This window comes from Manihot esculenta, chromosome 4, assembly GCF_001659605.2.
Source record: "Manihot esculenta cultivar AM560-2 chromosome 4, M.esculenta_v8, whole genome shotgun sequence".
Taxonomy (NCBI): Eukaryota; Viridiplantae; Streptophyta; class Magnoliopsida; order Malpighiales; family Euphorbiaceae; genus Manihot; species Manihot esculenta.
In genome coordinates, this window is record NC_035164.2 from 6646702 (window position 1) to 6669721 (window position 23020).

Consider the following 23020-nt stretch of genomic DNA (forward strand, 5'->3'; position numbering starts at 1 on the left):
TCTGTAACGACCCAAAAATCCGGACCGCTACCGGCGCTAGGATCCAGATCGGCATAAGGCCGCCGGGACCCGTAGCAAGCCTACTATGCATCCTGTACAGCTGGTATAATCCCATACATGATCAAACATAAGCATAAACTTTAAAACATAAAAATGTAAACTTTACCCGTTTGACCTGTGTATGCACTATGACTGAACTCATAGAACCCCTAGGGCAGCATACCCTAAGTCAAACTCGGTCCATCACATGAAACAACATAAAATAAAACTCATGTACAAGGGGATTATCCAACTCGGGCCAAGCACAATACTATAACTCTGAACATATAATATAAAGTCATATTACAATATAACTCTTTTGCATCCTTATATAACTTTACATTGCATCATGTCCACTATTATTCTATTACATAACATAACCATAGCCATATCCTGACAGCTTCCTGAACTACCTCTGGCCCTGCAAACCTGGGGTTAGGGGAGAGGGGTGAGCTATAAAGCCCAGTGAGCAGAAACCATAAAGAAAACAATTCATTTTTTTAACATATGCTTTCATGAAATGCGCCACAGCACAAACATATCACATCAAGGATGAATTTGTCACCAATAGCCCTCTACGTATCGTAATACGTCCAACTATACCATGGGCGATGAGGCCACACCTAGTATTCGCTTACTTAACTCATATCATAACATGTCCAACTACACTAGGGGCGATTAGGCCTCACCTAGTGTTCGCTTTCATAACATAGTGCCAGGGGCGACCTGGTCTTTCTATCTCATATCATACCATGGCATATCATATCATTTCATATTGTACTGAGGGCTAAAGGATCATTCAAGATTCATCCACATCAACAACATATATTATGCAATGCATCATATTCGTGAATACTAGTGCAATACAACCTATTACATATCATGGCATTTTATGATGCATGAACATGCTTAACATTTGATTTATTTAAAAACATAAGGTTTAGTTCCACTCACCTGTGACTAGCTCAGGGCCGACTCTGAAACGGCTAACACCGCTAAACACCTCGGTTCCTCGGGTCCGGTCCTACACAGGTGGACTCCAGTGAGGTGCTAAACATACTCTAAACAACTCATAAAAGACTACCCAAAAACCCCCTAAAACATCATAGAAGCATGCATAGAAAACACCCAAGAAAAGGCTGGACAGGGCACTTTCGGCGGCACTTTCGGCGGCCGAAAGTCCCAGACAGAGACGAAAGTCAGGCAAGTTTGGCGGCACCTTCGGCGGCCGAACCCTCACTCTAGAGACGAAAGTCAGGCACTTTCGGCGGCCGAACATTACCTTCGGCGGCCGAAAGTCTGCTTTCAAGCCAAAACTCAACTTTCGGGGGCAAGGTTAGGCGGCCAATCCCTGCATTCAAAGGCAGGTTCGGCGGCTGAAACCACCTTCGGCGGCCGAACCTGAGTTCTTCCCAGAAGGGCAGAACTCAGCTTCTCATGCATTGAAGCCTCCTAAACCTTCCAAACACCCCTAAAACACGCATTAACTATTCTACAACATGCAACCAAGCACATAGGGGTCTCAAACTATCCTAAACCCCAACAACCTTACATATATCATACAAAAACACACATTTACATAAAAGGGTAACATAAACCGAAAACAACCGAAAACCCCACATACTCTCTCCCAATCATGCATACTCTCTCCCATATGCTAAAGGGGCTTGAAAACTGGCCTAAACCCCAACACAAACATACATTATCATACATTGGGCATAAAACCCACATAAACCCTAACATGCATATCCACCCAGCAAAACCATCTTAAAACTTCATGAAACGTAAAGAAAAGCATAGATCCACACTTACCTTTTGAAGATCGAGGGTTTGTGCGAGCTCTAACTTGGAGATGTGGAGAATCCAAGCTCCAAAAGCTCCAAGCTCCCAAAACTTAGATCTAAGCTTGAAAACTCTTCAAAACAACCATGGAACTCATAAAAATATGAAAGAGATTAAGAGAAAACACGAAAATGACCAAAGGAGGACATGAACACACCTGAGCTCGAGAATGGGGAGAAATCTCGCCCATTTTCGGTCTGAGGGGCTTTTATAGGTGGCCAGCCAAACCTCCTTCGGCGGCCTAACGTGCATGCGAAACACCCCCATGTTCGGCGGCCGAACTTGAGGTTCGGCGGCCGAACCTGGTTTGCTCAAACATAGCTTTCGGAGGCCAAAAGCGCTCCCAAAATCAACTCATGTTCGGCGGCCGAACTTCACTTTCGGCGGCCGAACCTGGCAAAACCCTCATTGGTCTTTTCTTTTCCAAAAACTCAAATCTTTTTCATTTAAAACTATGAAATCAGTAAAAACATTTTAGAAAACACATTTTACCCCTCTAGAAGCCTCTGACATCATCAAAATTCCATATTCCAACAGAGATTCCGTCGGAAGGTAGGGATTCTGATGCCGGAATCTAGCCGGGTATTACATGCAGGCTCTCAAAAGGAGTAGAAAACTGAAAAAGGGCGATGTGGACCTACGTGTAGGCAATGGAGCAAGAGTTGCTGCCTTAGCTGTAAGGACTTATGAACTTGTTTTGCCCAATGGGCTTTTGTTAGTTTTGAACAATTGCTTTTATGTTCCTACTTTGAGTAGGAATATTATTTCAGTTTCTGTTTTGGACGATGAAGGTTTTTTATTTCTTATTAAGAATAAGAAATGCTCCATTAATAAAGATGATTTGCTTTATTGTATTGCAAATTCATCTGATGGTCTTTATGTCCTTAATCTAGATTATTCTAGAGACAACAATATCTATAACATAACTTCGAAGAAAACTAAGCCAAATGAGTTAAACCCAACATATTTATGGCACTGTCATCTTAGCCATATAAATGAGAATCGCATATCTAAGCTTCATAAAGATGGTTTATTAGATTCATTTGATTTTGAATCATTTGAAAATTGTGAATCTTGTTTGCTTGGTAAGATGACAAAGGACCCTTTTACTGGATAAGGTCAAAGGACTTCAAACTTATTGGACTTAATACATACAGATGTATGTGGCCCACTAAGCATTAGTGCCAGGGGAGGTTATCAGTACTTCTTTACATTCACTGATAATTTCAGTAGGTATAGCTACATAAGCATGAATCTTTTGAAATGTTTAGAACTTTTCAAAATGAAGTACAAAATCAACTTGGTAGAACTATTAAAATGCTTCGATCTGATCGAGGTGGTGAATATTTGAGCCAAGAGTTTGATGAACATCTTAGAAATTGTGGAATTATTTCACAATTGACTCCTCAAGGAACTCCACAATGGAATGGTATTTCTGAAAGGAGAATCGAACTTTATTAGATATGGTTCGATCTATGATGAGTCAAACAAATCTCCCTTTATTATTTTGGGGTTATGCCTTGCAAACAACTGCATTCATTTTAAACCGAGTACCATCGAAAGTGGTTGAAAAACACCATATGAGTTATGGACTGACTTAATGCCCAGTTTGTCTTTTCTTAAGATTTGGGGTTGTGAGGCTTATGTAAAACGCCCAATTTCAGATAAGCTAGCTCCAAAATCTATCAAGTGCAATTTTGTGGGGGTATCCTAAGGAAACCAAAGGATACTATTTCTATATTCCCTCAGAGAACAAAGTGTTTGTTGCTCGAAATGGTACCTTTTTGAAAAAGGAATTTATCTCTCAGAGATTCAGTGGGAGTACAGTGCAACTTGAGAAAACTCAAGCACCACAAGAGAGCATTGAACCGCCGATAGGATCACTTTCAGAATCACAAACAGTTCTGGAAACTGAAAGGGTGACACAAGTCCCATGCAGATCTGGTAAGACACGTCATCAGCCCGAGAGATACGGATTTCTCATGACTGATAGTCGTGAACTTTTGCTCATTGATCAAGATGAGCCTACTACCTATCAAGAGGTTGTGTCAGGTCCAGATTCCGAGAAATGGCTTTCTGCCATGAAATCTGAAATGCAATCCATGTATGACAATCGAGTTTGGTCATTAATTGATCCCCCTGAGGGTGTTAAGACCATTGGTTGCAAATGGGTTTTCAAGAAGAAAACTGACATGGATGGAAATGTGCATACCTACAAAGCAAGGCTTGTCGCAAAAGGTTTCAAACAAACTCATGGTATAGACTATGATGAGACCTTTTCGCCAGTTGCAATGCTTAAGTCGGTTAGAATTCTCGTTGCCATTACTACGTACTATGATTACGAGATATGACAAATGGATGTCAAAACAGCTTTCCTTAATGGAAACTTGCTCGAGGATGTGTACATGACACAACCTGAGGGTTTTGTAATCCCTGAAAATTCTGGAAAGATTTGCAAGCTTCAAAGATCTATTTATGGATTGAAGCAAGCCTCTCGGAGCTGGAATCTTCATTTTGATGAGACAGTCAGGGACTTTAGATTCATCAAGGATGAAGATGAACCTTGTGTTTACAAGATGGTTAGTGGGAGTGTAGTTGTGTTTCTAGTCCTATATGTGGATGACATATTACTCATTGGAAATGATATCCCTACCTTGCAAAAGGTTAACACTTGGTTAGGGAATTCTTTTTCAATGAAGGACTTAGGTGAGGTTGTATATATCCTTGGTGTTAAGATCTATAGGGATAGATTCAAGAGGATAATCGATCTGAGTCAAAGTACTTCTATTAACAAGGTACTGAAAAGATTCAGCATGTAAGATTCCAAAAGAGGATTCTTGCCCATATCTCATAGTATTCATCTCAGCAAGAATCAATGTCCTATGACATCTGATGAGCAAGAACGGATGAATAAGATCCCTTATGCTTCTGCTATTGGATCTATCATGTATGCCACGTTATGTACTAGACCAGATGTCTCATATGCATTAAGCACAACAAGCAGATATCTGGCAGATCTCAGTGAAAGTCACTGGACAGCTGTTAAGAATATCCTAAAGTACCTTAGAAAGACTAAAGATGCATTTCTAGTTTATGGAAGTTTGGAAGACGAGCTAGTTGTAAAAGGTTACACAAATGCTAGTTTCCAAACCGACATAGATGACTTCAGATCGCAGTCAAGATTCATATTCACTTTAAATGATGGAGCTATTAGCTGAAAAAGTTCCAAGCAGAGCACTGTAGCAGATTCTACAACAGAAGCTGAGTATATAGCAACATCAGATGCAGCTAAAGAGATAGTCTGGTTGAAGAAATTCATCACAGAGTTGGGAGTGGTTCCCAGCATTGCAAATCCTATGGACCTTTATTGTGATAACAATGGTGCCATAGCACAGGCAAAGGAGCCCAAATCTCATCAGAGATCTAAACACATACTCAGGCGATATCACCTTATTCGAGAGATCATTGATAGAGGAGATATCAAAATATGCAAAGTAGACACAAATGACAACATTGTAGATCCACTGACCAAGCCTCTTTCACAGGTCAAGCATGATCAGCACACTAGGTCTATGGGTATTAGATACTTGTATGATTAGGCCTAGTGCAAGTGGGAGATTGTTAGTGTATTTGCCCTACGCCATTATCTTGGACCTTTTTGTATGTCGTTTTGGTTATTAATATTAGAGGTTTTTATCATCATTATTATTTGTTTGTATGTTACATAATAATGATTATCATCCCTGGTTACTTATTATTATGTTGATAATAATAAAATATAGCTAGTATGATTATTGATTGATAATCATGAGATGATTAGGTATATGTTGATATAATTCAATAATCATAGATATTTGTTAGATAACAAAGTATTGGATGGACCCGAATTGAAATCACTACATGGGTTATTGTCATAAGTGAATCTCAAAGTAGTTATGTCTTAATCTTTTGACTTGAGATTGTCATAGTTTCCAATATAAAGACTATTATATTTTGACATAACCAAACATTGTCTTTAATCGGACAATCATAAAGGTTATGATTGAGCATAATAGAAATTATATAGAGGATATTGAACAATCAAGATAGGATTTGTCCCTCTCTTTGAGAGAGATATCTTCTGGGCCCCTCGATAAGTGAGACTGAGAAATGCATGGCCGTGCTCAAATGAATTGATAGTGTGATCAATATCATTTGAATTTATCAGTCTACTTAGAGATCGAGAAATCATAAGTTTGAACATTATAAGTTTGACATTAACCATGACTTATGTTTAAACTAGATATCGTGTGACAAATGGATTAATACATGTTCTATTTATTTGGCTTTATCGGACTATTGATCATCATATTAGTTGGGTAGTCATAATGTCTTGCTAGAGGCTAATTATGACTTATGGGTCTTGTGGGACTGGGCCTATTGTCAATTAATGTGAGCCTATTGGGTCACACAAAAAATAACGTTGTTGATGTGCTATGACATATTAATGGGCTAAAAGCCTAAAGCCCATTAATATAATTAATAATAATAAAGTGTTATTATTATTAATATTAATTAATAATAATAAAGTGTTATTATTATTAATTATTTATTATTATAAGATAATAATATTTAAAAGATCCGCAGTCTATCTGTAACTGTTACAGATAAAGGACTCTATCACATAAGATATTTGAGTATCTGCGAGATTGTGATAGTGAGTTCTGAACACAACTCTTTTGTGAAAAGAGTTGTGGGAAAATAAAAAGACTGAAACATATAAATAATCCTTCTACGAATTGTGGAGTAACGGTTTTTAGAAAATTCAGTCTAACAGTTGTAGATTGTGGAGCACATAATCTATCCATCCTTGAGAGAGCTAGCACTCTAGAAAGATAGAAGACGTTCATGTGGATACCATTGAGGGTGTTCGTTTGAAAAAGCAGCACCATCAGTCCGGCATTGTATCTTCTCGACGAGATTAACAGGATAGTCTCGTATCCTTCCTTTAAAATAAACGAAGCACTCGGATTCTGGGAAATGAAATCAATGATTTTTATTTTTTCGCTGCGCAATTTGGGTTGCAATAATCTCTGGATTTCCTAACATAAAGTATTGGGTCCTTCTCTAAATATCTTGGGCTTCCTGTTGAGTAGGGACATTCTAAATATCAATTTTGATATTAATAACGGAACACATTCTTATTAAGATATAACTCTGGAAAAATAAATTTTTATTCTAAGAGAGCAGAGAGATAATGATCAAGGTTGTTCTTCAAATCATTCCCTCTTATATCGTGTCTTCTTTTAAATTTTTACCTAATTTCACAGTGGAGATTAGACAAATGAGTGATGAATTATGGTGGAAAAATTCTTTCAACAAATCTAACATGCATTGGCTAAATTTGAAAGTTGTAAGCCTGTGGCATCATGATAATCATTGACCCTCAAACAAATGGTTGGAATCACGCTCTTCTCTACTCTTCCTTCTTCCCAAGTGAATGTGCAGAAATTCTCAAGATTCTCTCAGCTAAACACCCAAAGGAGGATACTTTTGTGTGGCTATGTTTTTTTTGTGTGTCTCAATGCTTCTTGGTTCGAATCAATATTGGTTTCTGTCCTAGAGAAGAAGAGCATAGAGCTTTTCAGGAATGGTGGCTTTTTCTTAGCCAGGCACATTCTCATGCTTCCCAGGAGACATTGACCTTAGTTAGCTTTCTTTGCTAGAATATCTAGAAAAGCATGAATGAATGGGTCTTCTACTCCATTACTTCTAGTCCTTTGGAACAATTGCTCGTGCTGAAAATTTTTTTTATTATCAAATGCTTGTATCTATACCTTCTCCTCAAGTACGTGGCCCTCATCATCGCATCCCTAGATGGCAGCCTCCTCTAAGTGGTTCCTTTAATATTTATGTTGATACTTCCTTGGATTCCATTTGTTCAAGAGCCGATTTTTTAAATAAATTTAAAAGTGCAAAGTTTTTTATTTTTTTTTTTAAATTAAAAATTTTATAAAAATTTAATTCAATTGATTTAATTAAAGTATTCAATTTTTAAATTAATTTTTTTAATTTTAAAACTGACTGAAATGAATTTTACAAGAATTTATTTTAATTTTTTTAAAAAAATAACAATACCAAATAAAAATATCATTTGATTAATATTTGTTAGATTAAATATTTATATTAATTTATATAAAAATAATTAAAATGTGTATAATAAATTTACAAATCTAAATGTAAATATTTAATTTAATGGACTTTGTTGAATGTCGTTTTACTTGTTTTTGGGTTCCATTTCAAAGTCGTTTAGCGATGGTGACGTATGATAATTGCAAAGGTAGATGAACGAAAAAACATATGCCCTCACGCAGGATCGAACTACGGACCTTCAGTTTACAAGACTGACGCTCTACCACTGAGCTATAAGGGCTTTGCATGAAAAATCTTTTAAGTCTATATTTAAAATTTAAAATTACGTAAAATAAGAAAAATCTCAAGTAATATGAAATATGATGATATGAAATGAATCTGCTTAAAATCTCTACAACCCATCTCGTCTACATTTATATATCCTCTAATAATTAGGAGAATTTAGTTTCAAGACAAAGCTTCACTTATAAAAAAAAATCCAAAAATATTATGGAAGTGTGATTTACTAATTAGCAATAATCAAATTTGAACAGAGAAATAGATCATTGTTTAATATCAAGAAAATATTTTAATGTCAATTTTGGAAAATTAGAAAACTTGTTTTTCAGTTGATTAATGATAGAGAGAGAAGATCCAACCTCACCCACATCTAGCCAATCAAAATCCATCATTGTATTGCCCTTACTGGCTTGTTCACTTCCTTCTTCACAAATTCCTTATCTTCCCTCAATTCCCACATCTCTTTGCTCTCCACAAACTTATCACTTTTCTTTCTACTACCACCCCCAACTCCCTCATCACCTCAATGACCTCCTAACTTCACCCCCTCTTTCTCTTTCTCTCTCTCTAATGGCCCCCAACCCCCTCCAATCCCTCCTCCACCACCACCACCACTACTCTCTCGTCAAGCTACACCACTCAGACTCCACCCCCAACTCCTCTCTTTTCCTCAAACCCACCACTTCATTCTCTACTACCACCAACACTTCTCTCTCCCTCTCCATATCTTCTTCTTCCTCCACCACCACTTGTACCACCAACTTCTCTATCTCCCCCACCACCTCCACCACTCCATCTTCCCAAACATTTTCCCTTGACCTCCTCCATCAACATCTCTCCACCCGAAACTTCCGCCAGGCAGATGAAGAAACTCGCCGCCTCCTCATAGTCCTTGCAGGCGAAGCTGCACAGAAGCGTGGGTATGTGTTCTTCTCTGAAGTTCAGTTCATCTCAGAGAAAGACCTTAAAGCCATTGATGAACTGTGGAAACAATACAGTAACAACAAGTTTGGATACAGTATTCAAAAGAGAATATGGCAGAAAAAGGCTAACAAAGATTTCAGCAAGTTTTTTCTCAAGGTTGGGTGGATGAAAAAGCTTGATACTGAAGTTGAGCAATACAATTACAGATCTTTCCCTAATGAATTCATCTGGGAACTTAATGATGAGACTCCTGAAGGACACTTGCCTTTGACAAATGCACTTAGAGGGACACAACTTCTCAATAGCATTCTTAATCATCCTGCTTTTGAAGATACGAAAGAAGAAGAAGATGAATTAGTTGTTGATGGAGGAAATGAAAATGGAGGATCCAATAAGGAGTTGAGAGAAGAGGAGAACTCAAAGCCATTGAGCAAGAGATTGTTTAAACCAAATTATAGCTTTTGATTTTGAGTTATTTGATAATTTAAGCACATACCCATTACAGGGAAAATAAAATAGAAAAAGAAAATGGAATTTTTTTTTTTTTTTTTGCATGGCTTAGAGCAAATTAAGAAAATGAAGGATAGGATTAGAGGAGAAAATCATTGTATTTGCATGACTACAACTTTATTACTTTTAATGACCGTCGGGTTTCTAATACTCATATTGAGATCAGGTGAATCAGTCTTAAAATCCAATAGATTCTACTGAACGAACTTTATCAGTATCAGTATATACACAAAAAAGAAATTAAATGATGACCTGACAGAAATTGATACGCTGATATGTTCATATGTTTGTAAGTTTGTACGTCCGGATTTGAGTGACAAGAACGAATAGCATTGTAGAGAGTGATGGTTATACGTTATTGGAGAACAAAGAATAAAGAGAGACTCTGTGACCCCTCCTACTAAGTTTTTTACATTCATATTTACATACCCTATTCTCTCTCCATCTTAGAATATGAACTTCTACAGGAAGAAAGAAGATTTAAAGTTCTTTTGTATTTTTACTTTAGTTGCTTTCCTTTTTATATTTTAAATGTTTTTGGAGATTATTTTTATTTTTATTTTTATAGAATACTTTTATAATTATTATTATTTTTTTATTTAAAATAAATCAGATTATATAATATTATTTGGTCTCCATTCATAAACAATCATTTCATTGAAAATAAACATACTATAATATAAAATGATTGAATAAAAGTTCAAACTCGTAAAAAATATATGATTTAATTTATTAATATTAAAATCGTCTTTAAAATTAAAAAATTTTAAAATTTAAATCTCAATTAAGCTAATTATATGAGAAAAAAAAAGCATTATATAATAATTAATTAAGTTGATGAAAAAAAAATCCACAAACGCAATTTTCTGTGTCTCATGAAGCCATTATTTATTGCAAAATTGATTTATATTTTCATTATAAGTGTTAAATATGATTATTAATTATGAAAATTCTGAGCTATAATTTTATAATCTTTTCTTATTTTCATGGTATGAGTTTGGGTGGAAGCTCTGTATGCAAGTTAGAATGATAAAATATAAAAAAAAAAAAATTATTTTAGCTTCTAATTTATATCAATTTATCATATCCCCTTTTCAACCTTTTCATATCTCTCATTCACAATTTCTAGAGCTAGAAGATTTACTTCTGTACAATAGTCTCTCAAGTTTTATGATAGATCATACGATAGAATCACCCCTAAAAACGAGGGTCATTTGGAGAGATTCAAAAATTGAAACTTTTTCAAAGTCACAACTGTTGATGATTCAGTTATATGGTTGCTTGCGAATGAAGATAATTATGGTCTTTGCAACTGATACTATCCTTGCAACGTTAATGTGCTGTGTCAAGATTATTAGGGCAAAAAGGATATGAAATTTGATTATAATTATTTTAATTTAGGATTTTTTTTAATTAGTAATTAAGGTTTATTCATGTGTTGAAATGGGATCCACTTTGTTTTTTAAATGAAAATTGGTGGATTGGAAAATTAAAATTCAAAATTTCTAAAATTTATTCTGATAATAACATATATATTTACTATCAAATTAAATTTGTGAGTGCGGGCCACGTTTAATAATAAAAAATAAGTAATGAATTTATTAGAATAAAATTTTTATATAACTTTTAGTTTTGGCTTAAAATTAAAATATTAAGATAAAATCACAATATCTTGTAAAGATTTGATTTTTCAGGTCAGTTGGCCAAAACTAATTAATGGCTAAATAATAAAATTTTCTCCATCTGTAATCTATAATTAATATTAATATAATAATATTATTATGGAAAAATTAAAAAAAATATTTGTGGTTTAACGTTTTTTTCTCTTTATGAATAACAGACATCTCTGTAATTAATGATGTGGCATTTTAAAAATAATTTTAATAAAGTTTAAAAATAAAAAATATTGTGCTATTTTTACTACGATATAAGAAAAGGATAAAGACAAAACTCATGAAAAAGTAGGAGGAAAATATTAGTATTGTTAAAAATACCCTTACTTACATATAAGAATTACAAATTTATTTTTTTTATTTTTATTTAAAAATCTTTGATTTGATTTTGATTATTATATTGGTGTTTTATTTAAATTAAACATGGTAAAAAACTTATATTAGTATTTAACAAAAATTATTAAGAACCTATACTAACATTTAATTCTATTAAATTAAATTTTTATTATAATCTAAAGAGATAATAATTAAAAAATTTGAACTATTTGTATTTTAATAAAAATATATTCAAATTATAAAACTTAATTAATGTATCCTATATTAACCACTTAAATTTATTTATATTATATTTTTAAGTTGGATCATTAAATATAACAGAAATAATAAATTATTATCCTAATCAATATTTTAAATTACTCCTTCATTTCATAATTTTTATCCATTTTTTTTAGTTTTTATAAAATTATTATTTATTTTCTTTTTTTGGACCATATTAGTATATAAATCAATTATTACAACTTTATTTAATTTTGTCTTATTTTTAAAAAGATCTCTAAAAATATTTTATAGTAGTTAAAAAATAAAGTGGATAAAAATATGAAACAGAGGACTAATATTCTAATATACAACCCAAAAGGGATTATTGTAAAAAAAAACAAAATACCAATTTCAGCAATTATACCTTAAATATTTAACAAATAGATCTCAATATCAGTTTTTAATTTTATTTGATTTTTAAGTTTGATTAATTTACTTATAATTTCATATAATGTATTTTTAAGAGTCGATAAATCTTTCTTGATATTTTTTTATATTAATAAGTATAATTTTTTTATAATTATAAATAATAAGTATTATGGTGATATTATCTCTAGGAAATAAAAAAGTTATGATTCTCGCTTATTAATTTTTCAAGCAGAGAGAATCATAATTCTTAATTTCCAATAACTAATGTCACTATAATATTTGTATTCTATAATTATGTAATAATTATAATGATCAATGCAAACAAGTGTTAGAAAATCGTTATAGGCTCTTAAAAATATATCGTGAAGTTATAAGTAAATCAAATTAAAATTAAAAATCAAACTAAATTAAAAATTTAATTTTGGTATATTTATTAATGATGATATTGAGATTTGAAGAGTATAGAATTATGACACTTGGCGAGGTTAACAGAGTTCTTAAGAAGTAAATGAACCTAGGTAGTGGTCAAGGTGGTAAATAGGAGAGCAATGAAGCTGGGTGATATATTTTGGAGACTAAGATTCTTTAAGTTGTATATGAGTAAAAGTATTCCCAGAAGATAAAGAAAATGATACCCTTTTCAAGAGTTGATGGAGTATATATGTCATCCTTTGTATATCATACACTTGTCAAATGTCCTTTCAAAGGGGAAGATTACACTTTTGACAAGTTTTTTAAGCCGCTTATTTATGTAGATAATTGACTCATTTAATATTTAGCCAATAAAAATTATATCTCTCCTGACTATATCAAAATTATCATAATACATACATTCAAAGTTTCATACTGAGAGTGGGATTAGAGGTTATTTCTCATGAGTTTTAAGTTAAAAGAGGTTGAATTAATAACAGGTCAAATTGTTTGGTTGGACATTCCATTAACGCGACCAAATTATAGATCCTTAACTAAATGTAAATAATAGAGTCCGGACTAAGATTTTCACTTGTCTTGATTTGGATAGGACTTGTGTTTTATATGTTATCAGTTAAAAAAAAATTTAAGATATAATTATTGAAATTGATAAAATTTAAGGTTATTTTTATCATTATTCTTTCTAAATATATTAAAATATTAATTTAAGGAGTTGATTAGAATCACGATATGATATTTCCGTTAAATTTAATAATTTAACTTAACCAGAGAATATAAATAAACTTAAGTTGTTATTAATAAATATATTAATTAATTTTTATAATTTAGGATAAATCTATTAAAACAGAAAAAGTTTATGATTTTTTTTATCAGCCTAATGTAAAATACCATTAGAAAATCAACTAAAAAAATTTATTTAATATCACAAAAAATAATTTTTTAGTGACGTATATTTGATGTCATCACTAATAGTAAAAATTGGCGACAAAGCGATCATGGTTAAACATAATTTGTTTGTCGCTATAATATTTCACTAAAATTTTTAGCGTAAATTATATTTTAATATTTTTAATGAAGAAATTTTCTACTGCTAAACAAAATTTATTCATCGCTGGGTCGCTAAAACTTTTAGTGCAAATTATATCCTAAAACCTTTTAACACTAAAAAATTTTTATCGTTAATAATATTTAGTGACTAAAATTTCTTTGGATAAATTAAATTTATATAAGATTTATTTTCTAATATTATTTTTATTATTTTAAAAATAATATTAATATATTAATTTTTATTTATAATAACTAACATTCTAATAGTATTAAGAAGAAATACTAAATAAATAAATATTAATTTTTTAATAAATTTAAAAGTAAAATTTTCAGGTAAAAGAAAATTATTAAATTATTAAATTAAATTTTTTATTGTATTAAAATAAAGTTAATTAAGAATAAACTATTTATTTACCAACAATTCATATTTTTAAGGATAAAGTACAAAAAACACCATATGATTTTATTGATTTTTCACTCTTTAATCTGTTATTCATTTTGTGTCAAAGTAGTATATGCGGTATCACGACTGGTAATAAACAGTAGCAACTTTTAGACACTATCAGAAATATTGATAGAAAATCATATCACAAAATACTAATTTAACATAAATTGAACCATAGACACCGAAATAAAAATAAGTGAAACCACACAGTCTATGATGTGTCTTGGAGACTTATCTTTGTCCTTTTAAAGTTATGCCTTGCAAACTGCAATATATTTTCTTAATAGAGTTTCATCTAAATCTATTGATAAGACCACATATAAGATGTGGACTAACAAAAGGTCAGTCTTATCAAGCATTAAGATTTGTGAATGTGATGCTTATGTGAAGCGTCTGGTATCTGATGAGCTAGGAGCTAAGTTAGATAAACGTAAGTTTGTGGGATATCCAAAAGAAACTATTGGATATTATTTCTATCATCTCATTGAGAAAAAAAATGTTTGTCTCAAAACATACTACCTTTCTAGAAAAAGAGTTTTTTTTTTTTTTTCTAAACAGTGGGAGTCAGATAAAACTTGAAGAAGTTCAAAAATTATAAACAGACATCCAAGTGGAATCAGAACCAAAAACTATAATGTTTGATGTGGAAACACAAGTTGAAGCACTACTGCAAAAATCTGTTAGGACAAGTCGTGCTCCAATAAGGTTAAACCTTCTTGTGGAGACTCATAACGATATTTTACTTATACCTGATGAGCCTAACAACTTTGGAAAAACAATGTCTAATATTGATTCTTCAAACTAGCTTGAAGCAATGAAATTTGAAATGGATTCCAAGTGTATTAACCAAGTATAGACTTTGGTTAATGCACTTGAAGGGATAAAACCCATTGGGTGCAAGTAGGTTTTTAAGAGAAAAACTGACATGGAAGACAATGTACAAATATACAAGGCCAAACTAGTTGCTAAAGGTTACAGACAAAGACAAGATATTGACTTTGATTAAATCTTTTCACCAGTAACTATACTTAAATCCATAAGAATTTTACTTACAATAATAACATACCATGATTATGAAATTTGGCAAATGGATGTCAAAACAACATTTCTAAATGAGAATCTTCTTGAGGATGTGTACATGACATAACCTGAAAGTTTTGAATCTAAGAAATTTCTTAATAAGATATGCAAATTGCAAATGTTCATTTATGGACTTAAGTAAGTTCGCGAAATTGAAATATCCGTTTTGACGAAACAGTCAAACAGTTTGGTTTTGTAAAAAATATGGATGAACTTTATGTATACAAGAAGGTTAGTGGAGTGGAGTTGTATTTCTTATTTTATATGTAGATGACATATTAATAATAAGAAATGATATTTCATTATTACAAGCTGTAAAGATTTGGTTGTCCAATAATTCCATCATGAAGGATTTAAGAGAAGTTGTTTATATTTTGGGAATTAATATCTATAGAAATAAATTTAAGAGGTTGCTAGGATTATTCCAATCCACTTACATTGACAAAGTGCTAAAACGGTTTAGCATAAAAGAATCCAAGAATTCTTGACTATGTCACTTGAAGGGATTGATGAACTCAAAATTCATAGATATTTGGATGTGAATTTTCAATCAGATTTTGATGATAAAAAATCTCAATCTGGTTACAATTTCACTCTAAATAGTGGGGCAGTAAGTTGAAAATGTTCCAAACTAGAGACCATTGCAGATTTTATGACAGTTTTGAATCAATAAGTTCATTTCTGAACTTGGTGAAGTTCTTAACATTGTTGATCCATTTACATTGAACTATGATAATAATTGGGCCATTGCATAAGTAAAGCAACCCATCTCATTAAAGATCCAAGTATATACTTAAGTGATTTTAATTGATTAGAGAAATCATTGAAAGAAAAGATGTGGAGATAAAGCGAGTTTCACTAATAAGAATCTTAAAGATTCTCTTACTATAACATTGTTCTAGTAGAAACGTAATTACTGCATTTATACTTGTGTGATAAGTCATATGGGTGATTGACTTTAGTGTAAGTGGGAGATTATTACTAATATGCTCTACAGTCAATCTGTTGGTTTAGCTGGATATTATTTTTCATGCATTTTAAGTATTTAAATACATTATATAAAGGTTCTTATTTATCTTTAGTGTTAATTTAATTGAATTTTAAGTAAAAATAAAGTCTATGAGACCATATTAATGCGAAGAAAATTATAATGTAGTTATAATTGTGAGCTTCCTATTGTATTTAAGTAATGTCTCCAAATATTTCTGGTCGATGTTCTTATCATGATTGGACAATAATTAGAGTTGTTAAAACTAGTGCATATTATGTTATGCAACCGATCTCATAGGTTGAGATATGTGAGATATCTAGAATTAATATGTAAATGTTTATTTTATAAATAAGTACACTGAACTGACCCGCATGAAAAATTCATATGAAAAATAACATGTGTTTATGGATTAATTAAGTGATGGTTATATAAATTATTCTTTGACTTGAAATCAATAAATAATCTTATATAGAGACTTTTATGTTTTGATTCATCTCACACTTTACTTAGTTTATAAGTAATGAATGGGGATGAATTGAATATATTAGGAACTGTATGAAGGTATTTGTGTAATTGAGGTAGGATTCATCACCCTAGATTAAATTAGGGAATGTCCTATTTATTATTTGCTAGCATTGATCATGAAATCCTTACGCAAAGTGGAATGAAATTAGTAAATGAGATTTGAAATTTCATTCAATCGGTGGCTAATAGATGAGATCTAATATGATTTAACGTTGTTCCATATATTAAATGTTAAATCGGGACATTTGTGATGATGGGATATTAATTACACTGATAAATCATGCTAATTTCAGAATCTAATGGGTCACATACATAAATAATTGCATGAGAAAATAAAATGAAAAGTTAAATCAAGTAGAACTTAATTGCATATAAATTGACATTGGGATAAAATTATAATTTAAAAGAATTACGATTTTGATCTAATTAATTAAGTAGAGACTTAATGGTTTACAATTTATATGACATATTTATTAAAATTTTGGATTATAGTTGTAATTTATTTATTTTGATTCAATTCGGTTTTTAATTTAAAAAATTTCAGTTATTTCAGTTCAATTCAATTTTAGTCAGAAAAATCAGAAAAACTGAAGCGAACCGGTTAATGATAATAATATATTATTTTTGATAATATAGAGAGATTAGACCATAATCAATATTAAAATATTTCAATTAAATTTTATAATACTAAAAATAAGATGTAAAAAATAAAAAAACCTATTAAAAAGTCCAATCGAATCGAATTGAATCAGTTTGATTCTATTTCTATCCAAAATCAGTTCGGTTCAGTTTTCACACATACTAAAATTTTGATTTTTCAGTTTATTCGGTTTAATTCATTTTTAAATCAACCAACCAAATGCCCACCCCTAATTGTGAAGGCAAGCTAAGCTCCCCATGTGTGGATTTTTTTTTTATCTATCTTATAGGTCCGCTAAGTTTTTTCTTCGATAATATATCTTATTTACAACAGAACTCTGTCCGTTTAATTTTTTGAATTTGAGTTTTTTTTTTCTTTTAAACTTTAGTTGAAAATTAACGGACGATAGACTTACTACTTATTGTAAAACTTTTAGGCCAGTCCAAATCTTAATGCTAGTTCAATCTATAGTTGGATCGTGACAATTCTCCTCTTAATAGAAAAAGTTATAAATAACTTACGATAAGAAATATTATCTTAAATATTCATTATTTTTAATATATATTTATTATTTATTTCTCTTATTTTTTTAAATTTTAAAAAATTAAATAATATTAAACTATATATTATTAGTGCCTAGTAGTTCCTTTATTTTAAAAAAAAAGTTTATACATTTATTTTTCTTTAATTGGATAAATATAATATTTCATCCGTGTTATAATTTTTATTCATTTTATTTTTTTATACATATTAAAAAATATAATTTTTTTATTTACTTTTTATTTATAATCATTTTAAATAAATTAAATTTTATTAAATATTAAAAAATATTTTAAAAGATTTTTTGAAAATAAAATAAAATTAAACAAGGTTATAATAACTCAATTTATATATTACTATAATTTAAATAAAAAAGTGAATAATAATTTTAACATAACAAAAAAATATGAACAAAAATCATAAATAGACTATGAATTTATATATTTATCTTCTATTATAGTACACACTTTTTTAATTTTTTTAATCTTTTTTTAAAATGGAGAGTGGGGGATTGAATATGAGATCTCTCAAATTTACTAGGATGCATTTACCATCAGGCTAAATCTGTGAGTGCACACTTTTTTAATCTTTAAAAATATATTTCTTAAATCTCTTTTTTACACCACAGTTCATATTGTATTATACATGTGCTTTTATAATTATCTCATATTTATTATCATTTAATTAATTTCATAAATTAAAGTATATAATAAAATTGATAAAGTTTATTTATGATGAGTATACATATAATTGTATAATTAAATTATACTTGTATTAGTATATTTATGCCATATATGATATTTTATATTTATATTATATAGTATTTTTTATCATATATAATAACTTAATATAAATAATATATTTGAATTAAAAGTTAAATGATAATATATTAATAATTAATAATTAAGCTTGGTGTTAAATTTAGTTGTTTTATATTATTTGATGGAATTGTTATTTTTTATTTGTTATATTGTTGTAATGAATAAATTTTAAATCATTTTGTTATATAAATGTAATTTTTTTTGTTATTATTAATAATTAATAAATCATAAAAATAAATTTGTATTACAAAAGTGAATTGATTTAATTTTCAAATTCCAACTTAAATTTTATGTTATCAAGTTTAATTTTCAAATTCGAGCTTAAATTTTATGTTATCAAGCTTGAGTTTAAATTTTTTTAATAAATTTATTTTTGTGTTTAAATGAGATTTTAATGAAATCAAACTCGAATTTAATAAAATTTAATTGAATTAAATTGGATTTGAGCCTGCTTAAAATTTTTTAGTCAAGTTTAAATTTTTTAAAGTTCGACTCCATTGAATTTGAATCATTTTGATTATAAGACAAATGTTAGCAATGTTTTAATTAGATAAATATTTTTTTTCAATAATTTTATCACTAAATGAGGTGTTTCCTAATTTCTTACTATCTTTTTTCCCTAAAAAAATTTGATAATTATTTTTACATGAAAAATTATATATTTATTTCTTAATATGTTCTCTACTAATATTACTCTATTATTAATTTTTAAATTAATAAATTTATGTTTTTAATGCATTGTAAATAGTAATATATTCAGAAAAATAATGATATATTTGTTTTATATTTTTTATAAATGAAATTAATTTTTTTTATAAAAAGATAATAGATGTTGATATCAAGAGAAAATAGAGTTAATAAGTATCTAAATTTTATTAAGAAAAATACGTATCTCTTTTATTCACTTTTTCTTTATTTTTTAATGACGTATAATCGACATTTGTTGTAGTACCATTTATCCACGTAGATTTGCATGTACAGATGTACTTTCTTATTCATTTTTATCAAATGATTTTCTCTAGCGTTCGACTTCAGTTCGAGTGTTAAATCTCTGGACGATGATATATTAAAAAATCAATACACAAAATACTATTTTTAAAAGCAATTTCACATATGCGAAGGTGATTCTCAGCAAATTGAAATCCATTTTGCTGCCTCAAAGACAAAGCATCAATGAAGTAGAATATAATTTTTTTTTTTTTTAGATCAACATAAAACTAGCCGTTAGAAAAATAATCAAATATAACGTTTGGGGTAATAATTTATTAATCAAGTAAGCACGTTTTCAAATTCAAACTAATAATATATTATAATATTGAAGGAGACACATTCTGTTTTTTTTTTAAAAAAAAAAAAAATCACAATGATTAATATTAATGATGGGACAAGACAAAAACGTCAAGTGAGGGTAAAGGGAAAAAAGAAAAAAAAAATTAAATACATCATTTGCTTCATTTTTATATAAAAAAAAAAAATCAGTTGATATTTAGATTTGCACGTTGTTCACTTTTTTACATAATTATTTATTTTCAATATAAAATTGAATATTTTAAAATTGATTACAGTCAGAATTACTTATATTTGGGATGAAATCAGATTTTAATAAAGAATATAAATTTAAAATTTATTAAATTTCTAAAAATAGACTGATTTAAAATCCTGCATTTCAATATAAAATTAAAGTAAATCGAACGGACGCAAATATTTATCAGAAAATAAATAGTCTGATGATGTGATGAAAGATAGGAGAATAGACAAACGCAGACATCTTACAGTCCTACCATCTTACAGCCCTATCAACATGCGCACCGAAAATTAAATGGTTACCTGACAAAGAGAAATACGCTGACAAAAACATGTGGTATTATTATAGGATAGTGGTTATACGTCACCAAAAGAAAAAATGATAAAGCGAAAGACGTGATCTTCATATGCTAAATTTAATTTCATACCGTAAATTCTATTTTACTGGACAACTTAAAATTAAGATTTTACACATTTTTATATTATAAAAGTTATTTTATATTTTTTAGTATTTAATATTTAATATTGATGAGAAAAATTTATTATTTAATTTTTAATATTATTATTATTATTAAATTAATTTTTAATTTTAAAAACTATTAAAATATTTTTAATTTTTTATTTCTATTAATGAAATAGTTTATTTATTTATTTTTATTATTAAAAATATAGTAAAAAAATTAAATTATCATTTTTTTAGGAAAATAAAAAAAATAAAACCATTTTAATAGATTTTAAAAAATGTGATTTTTTAACAATGATAATATCTAAAAACTAAAAAAGGAAATTTATTTAAAGCTAAAATTAAATTTTAAAATTTTTTTTATTTTTTATTTATTTTTAATAAAAAAATGATAAAATGACTATTTTATTGTTTGAGAGAAAAAATAAAAATTTAAAAAATATTTTAATAAATTTTTGAAAATATAGAAACTATCTTATTAATAATAATAATATCCAAAAATTAAATACTAAATTTCTCTAGTTATAAATATTTAATTATTTAATTATTTATATATGAATGTATGGTAGATCACGATTTATTTTTCATTTGAAATTATTAATTTTATAAAAATTTAATTCATTTCTTTTTTAACAAATTTTTTATTTAAATGAAAAAATTTAATTTTTTTATTTTAAAAAATTTTTGTTTAAAAAAAAAATTCAAATGAATCATTTTCTGAAAAATGAATTATATTAAATAAGAGTTAATGTAACGACCCGAAAATCGGACCGCTACCGGCGCTAGGATCCGGGTCGACTTAAGGCCGCCGGGACCCGTAGCAAGCCTGACATAAAACCTGTGAACCTGTATAATCCCATACATGATCAACAACATGCATAAAAATTAAAATTTTTCTTTCCATACTCATCAACCAAACTCAACCTGTGCATAACATTAACATAACATTGATCCCTCTGTGGGATCTCATCTGTACCCCCAATGGGTGGTATAACATTTGTTGAGTTGGTTTACATAAACATCATAAAAATCTCTAAGATCATGTGTTAAAAAGGGATACAACAATCTATGGTCAAGCACACACTAACATCCATAAACCTCATTACATGACTATACTGTACTTCTACATTACAATTTGATCATGTCCATTGCTAGCTATTACATAAGCATGACTTCTTTACTCTATCCGGACTCCCGCACTATACTGTACCTGCAAGCCTGGGGGTAAAGGGAGAGGGGTGAGCTAGAAGCCCAGTGAGTAGAGCTAGTAAAACACATTAACACTATGCTCAAATGGAATGCATCATAACACAAACAATTCACATAAGGGTTGGGTGAACTTGTCACCAATTAGTCCAAGTTAACTCTGTGCCAGGCCTGTAGAATGGGGTCCTGGTCTTTCCTGTCAGAACATACTTTACTTACCATTTCCCCAGGGCCTCCTCTGAGCTCCTGGTCTTCGAGTCCCGTAACCGTGCTAGACCATAGGATGGGATCCTGGTCTTTCCTTACTCTGTGCCAGGCCTGTAGAATGGGGCCTGGTCTTTCTTACTCTGTGCCAGGCCTGTAGCATGGGGCCTGGTCTTCCTGTCATGGACTAATTGGGTCATCCAACATTCACCCACATCAACAACAATCGATGCAATGCGGCATATTCGTGAATACTAATGCAATCATCCTATTGCATAATCATGATGCATGAAATATGATAAAACATTTAATTTAAAAGATTGAGTTTAGTTCCACTCACCTCTGGCTAACTCTGACAACACCGAAGCAGCTGAACTCACTGCTGGGGTCCTCGGTTCCTCGGGTCCGAACCTACACAGGTGGACTCAAATGAGGGACCAACACACCTGAGCAAAACTATAAACTACTCCCCAAAAACCCCCTAAAACATCATGAAAACATCACATAAAAACATGCAAGAAATGGCTGAACAGGGCACTTTCGGCGGCAGGTTCGGCGGCCGAAAGTCCCTCCAGAGCCGAAAGTCAGGCAGGTTCGGCGGCACCTTCGGCGGCCGAAACTCCCAGACAGAGACGAAAGTCTTCTTTCGGGGGCAAGATTCGGCAGCCGAATGCTGCCTCCACAAGGGGGTTCGGCGGCCGAAACTCCCTTCGGCGGTGTAATACCCGGCTCGAATC

General features: G+C 30.2%; 1 protein-coding gene and 1 non-coding gene across 2 annotated transcripts; one reads left to right on the forward strand and one right to left on the reverse strand.

Annotated features, from left to right (window-relative positions):
• Nucleotides 1-8221: 8221 nt before the first annotated feature.
• Nucleotides 8222-8293, reverse strand: TRNAT-UGU. Its single transcript has one exon. It is a non-coding gene; the product is annotated as a tRNA-Thr (tRNA).
• A 477-nt stretch (nucleotides 8294-8770) lies between these two features.
• On the forward strand, nucleotides 8771-9897 carry LOC110610846 (tetrapyrrole-binding protein, chloroplastic). The gene has a single exon (XM_021750920.2). The coding sequence runs from the start codon at nucleotides 8863-8865 to the stop codon at nucleotides 9679-9681; it is 819 nt and encodes a 272-aa protein (XP_021606612.1). The 5' UTR covers nucleotides 8771-8862; the 3' UTR covers nucleotides 9682-9897.
• Nucleotides 9898-23020: the final 13123 nt, after the last annotated feature.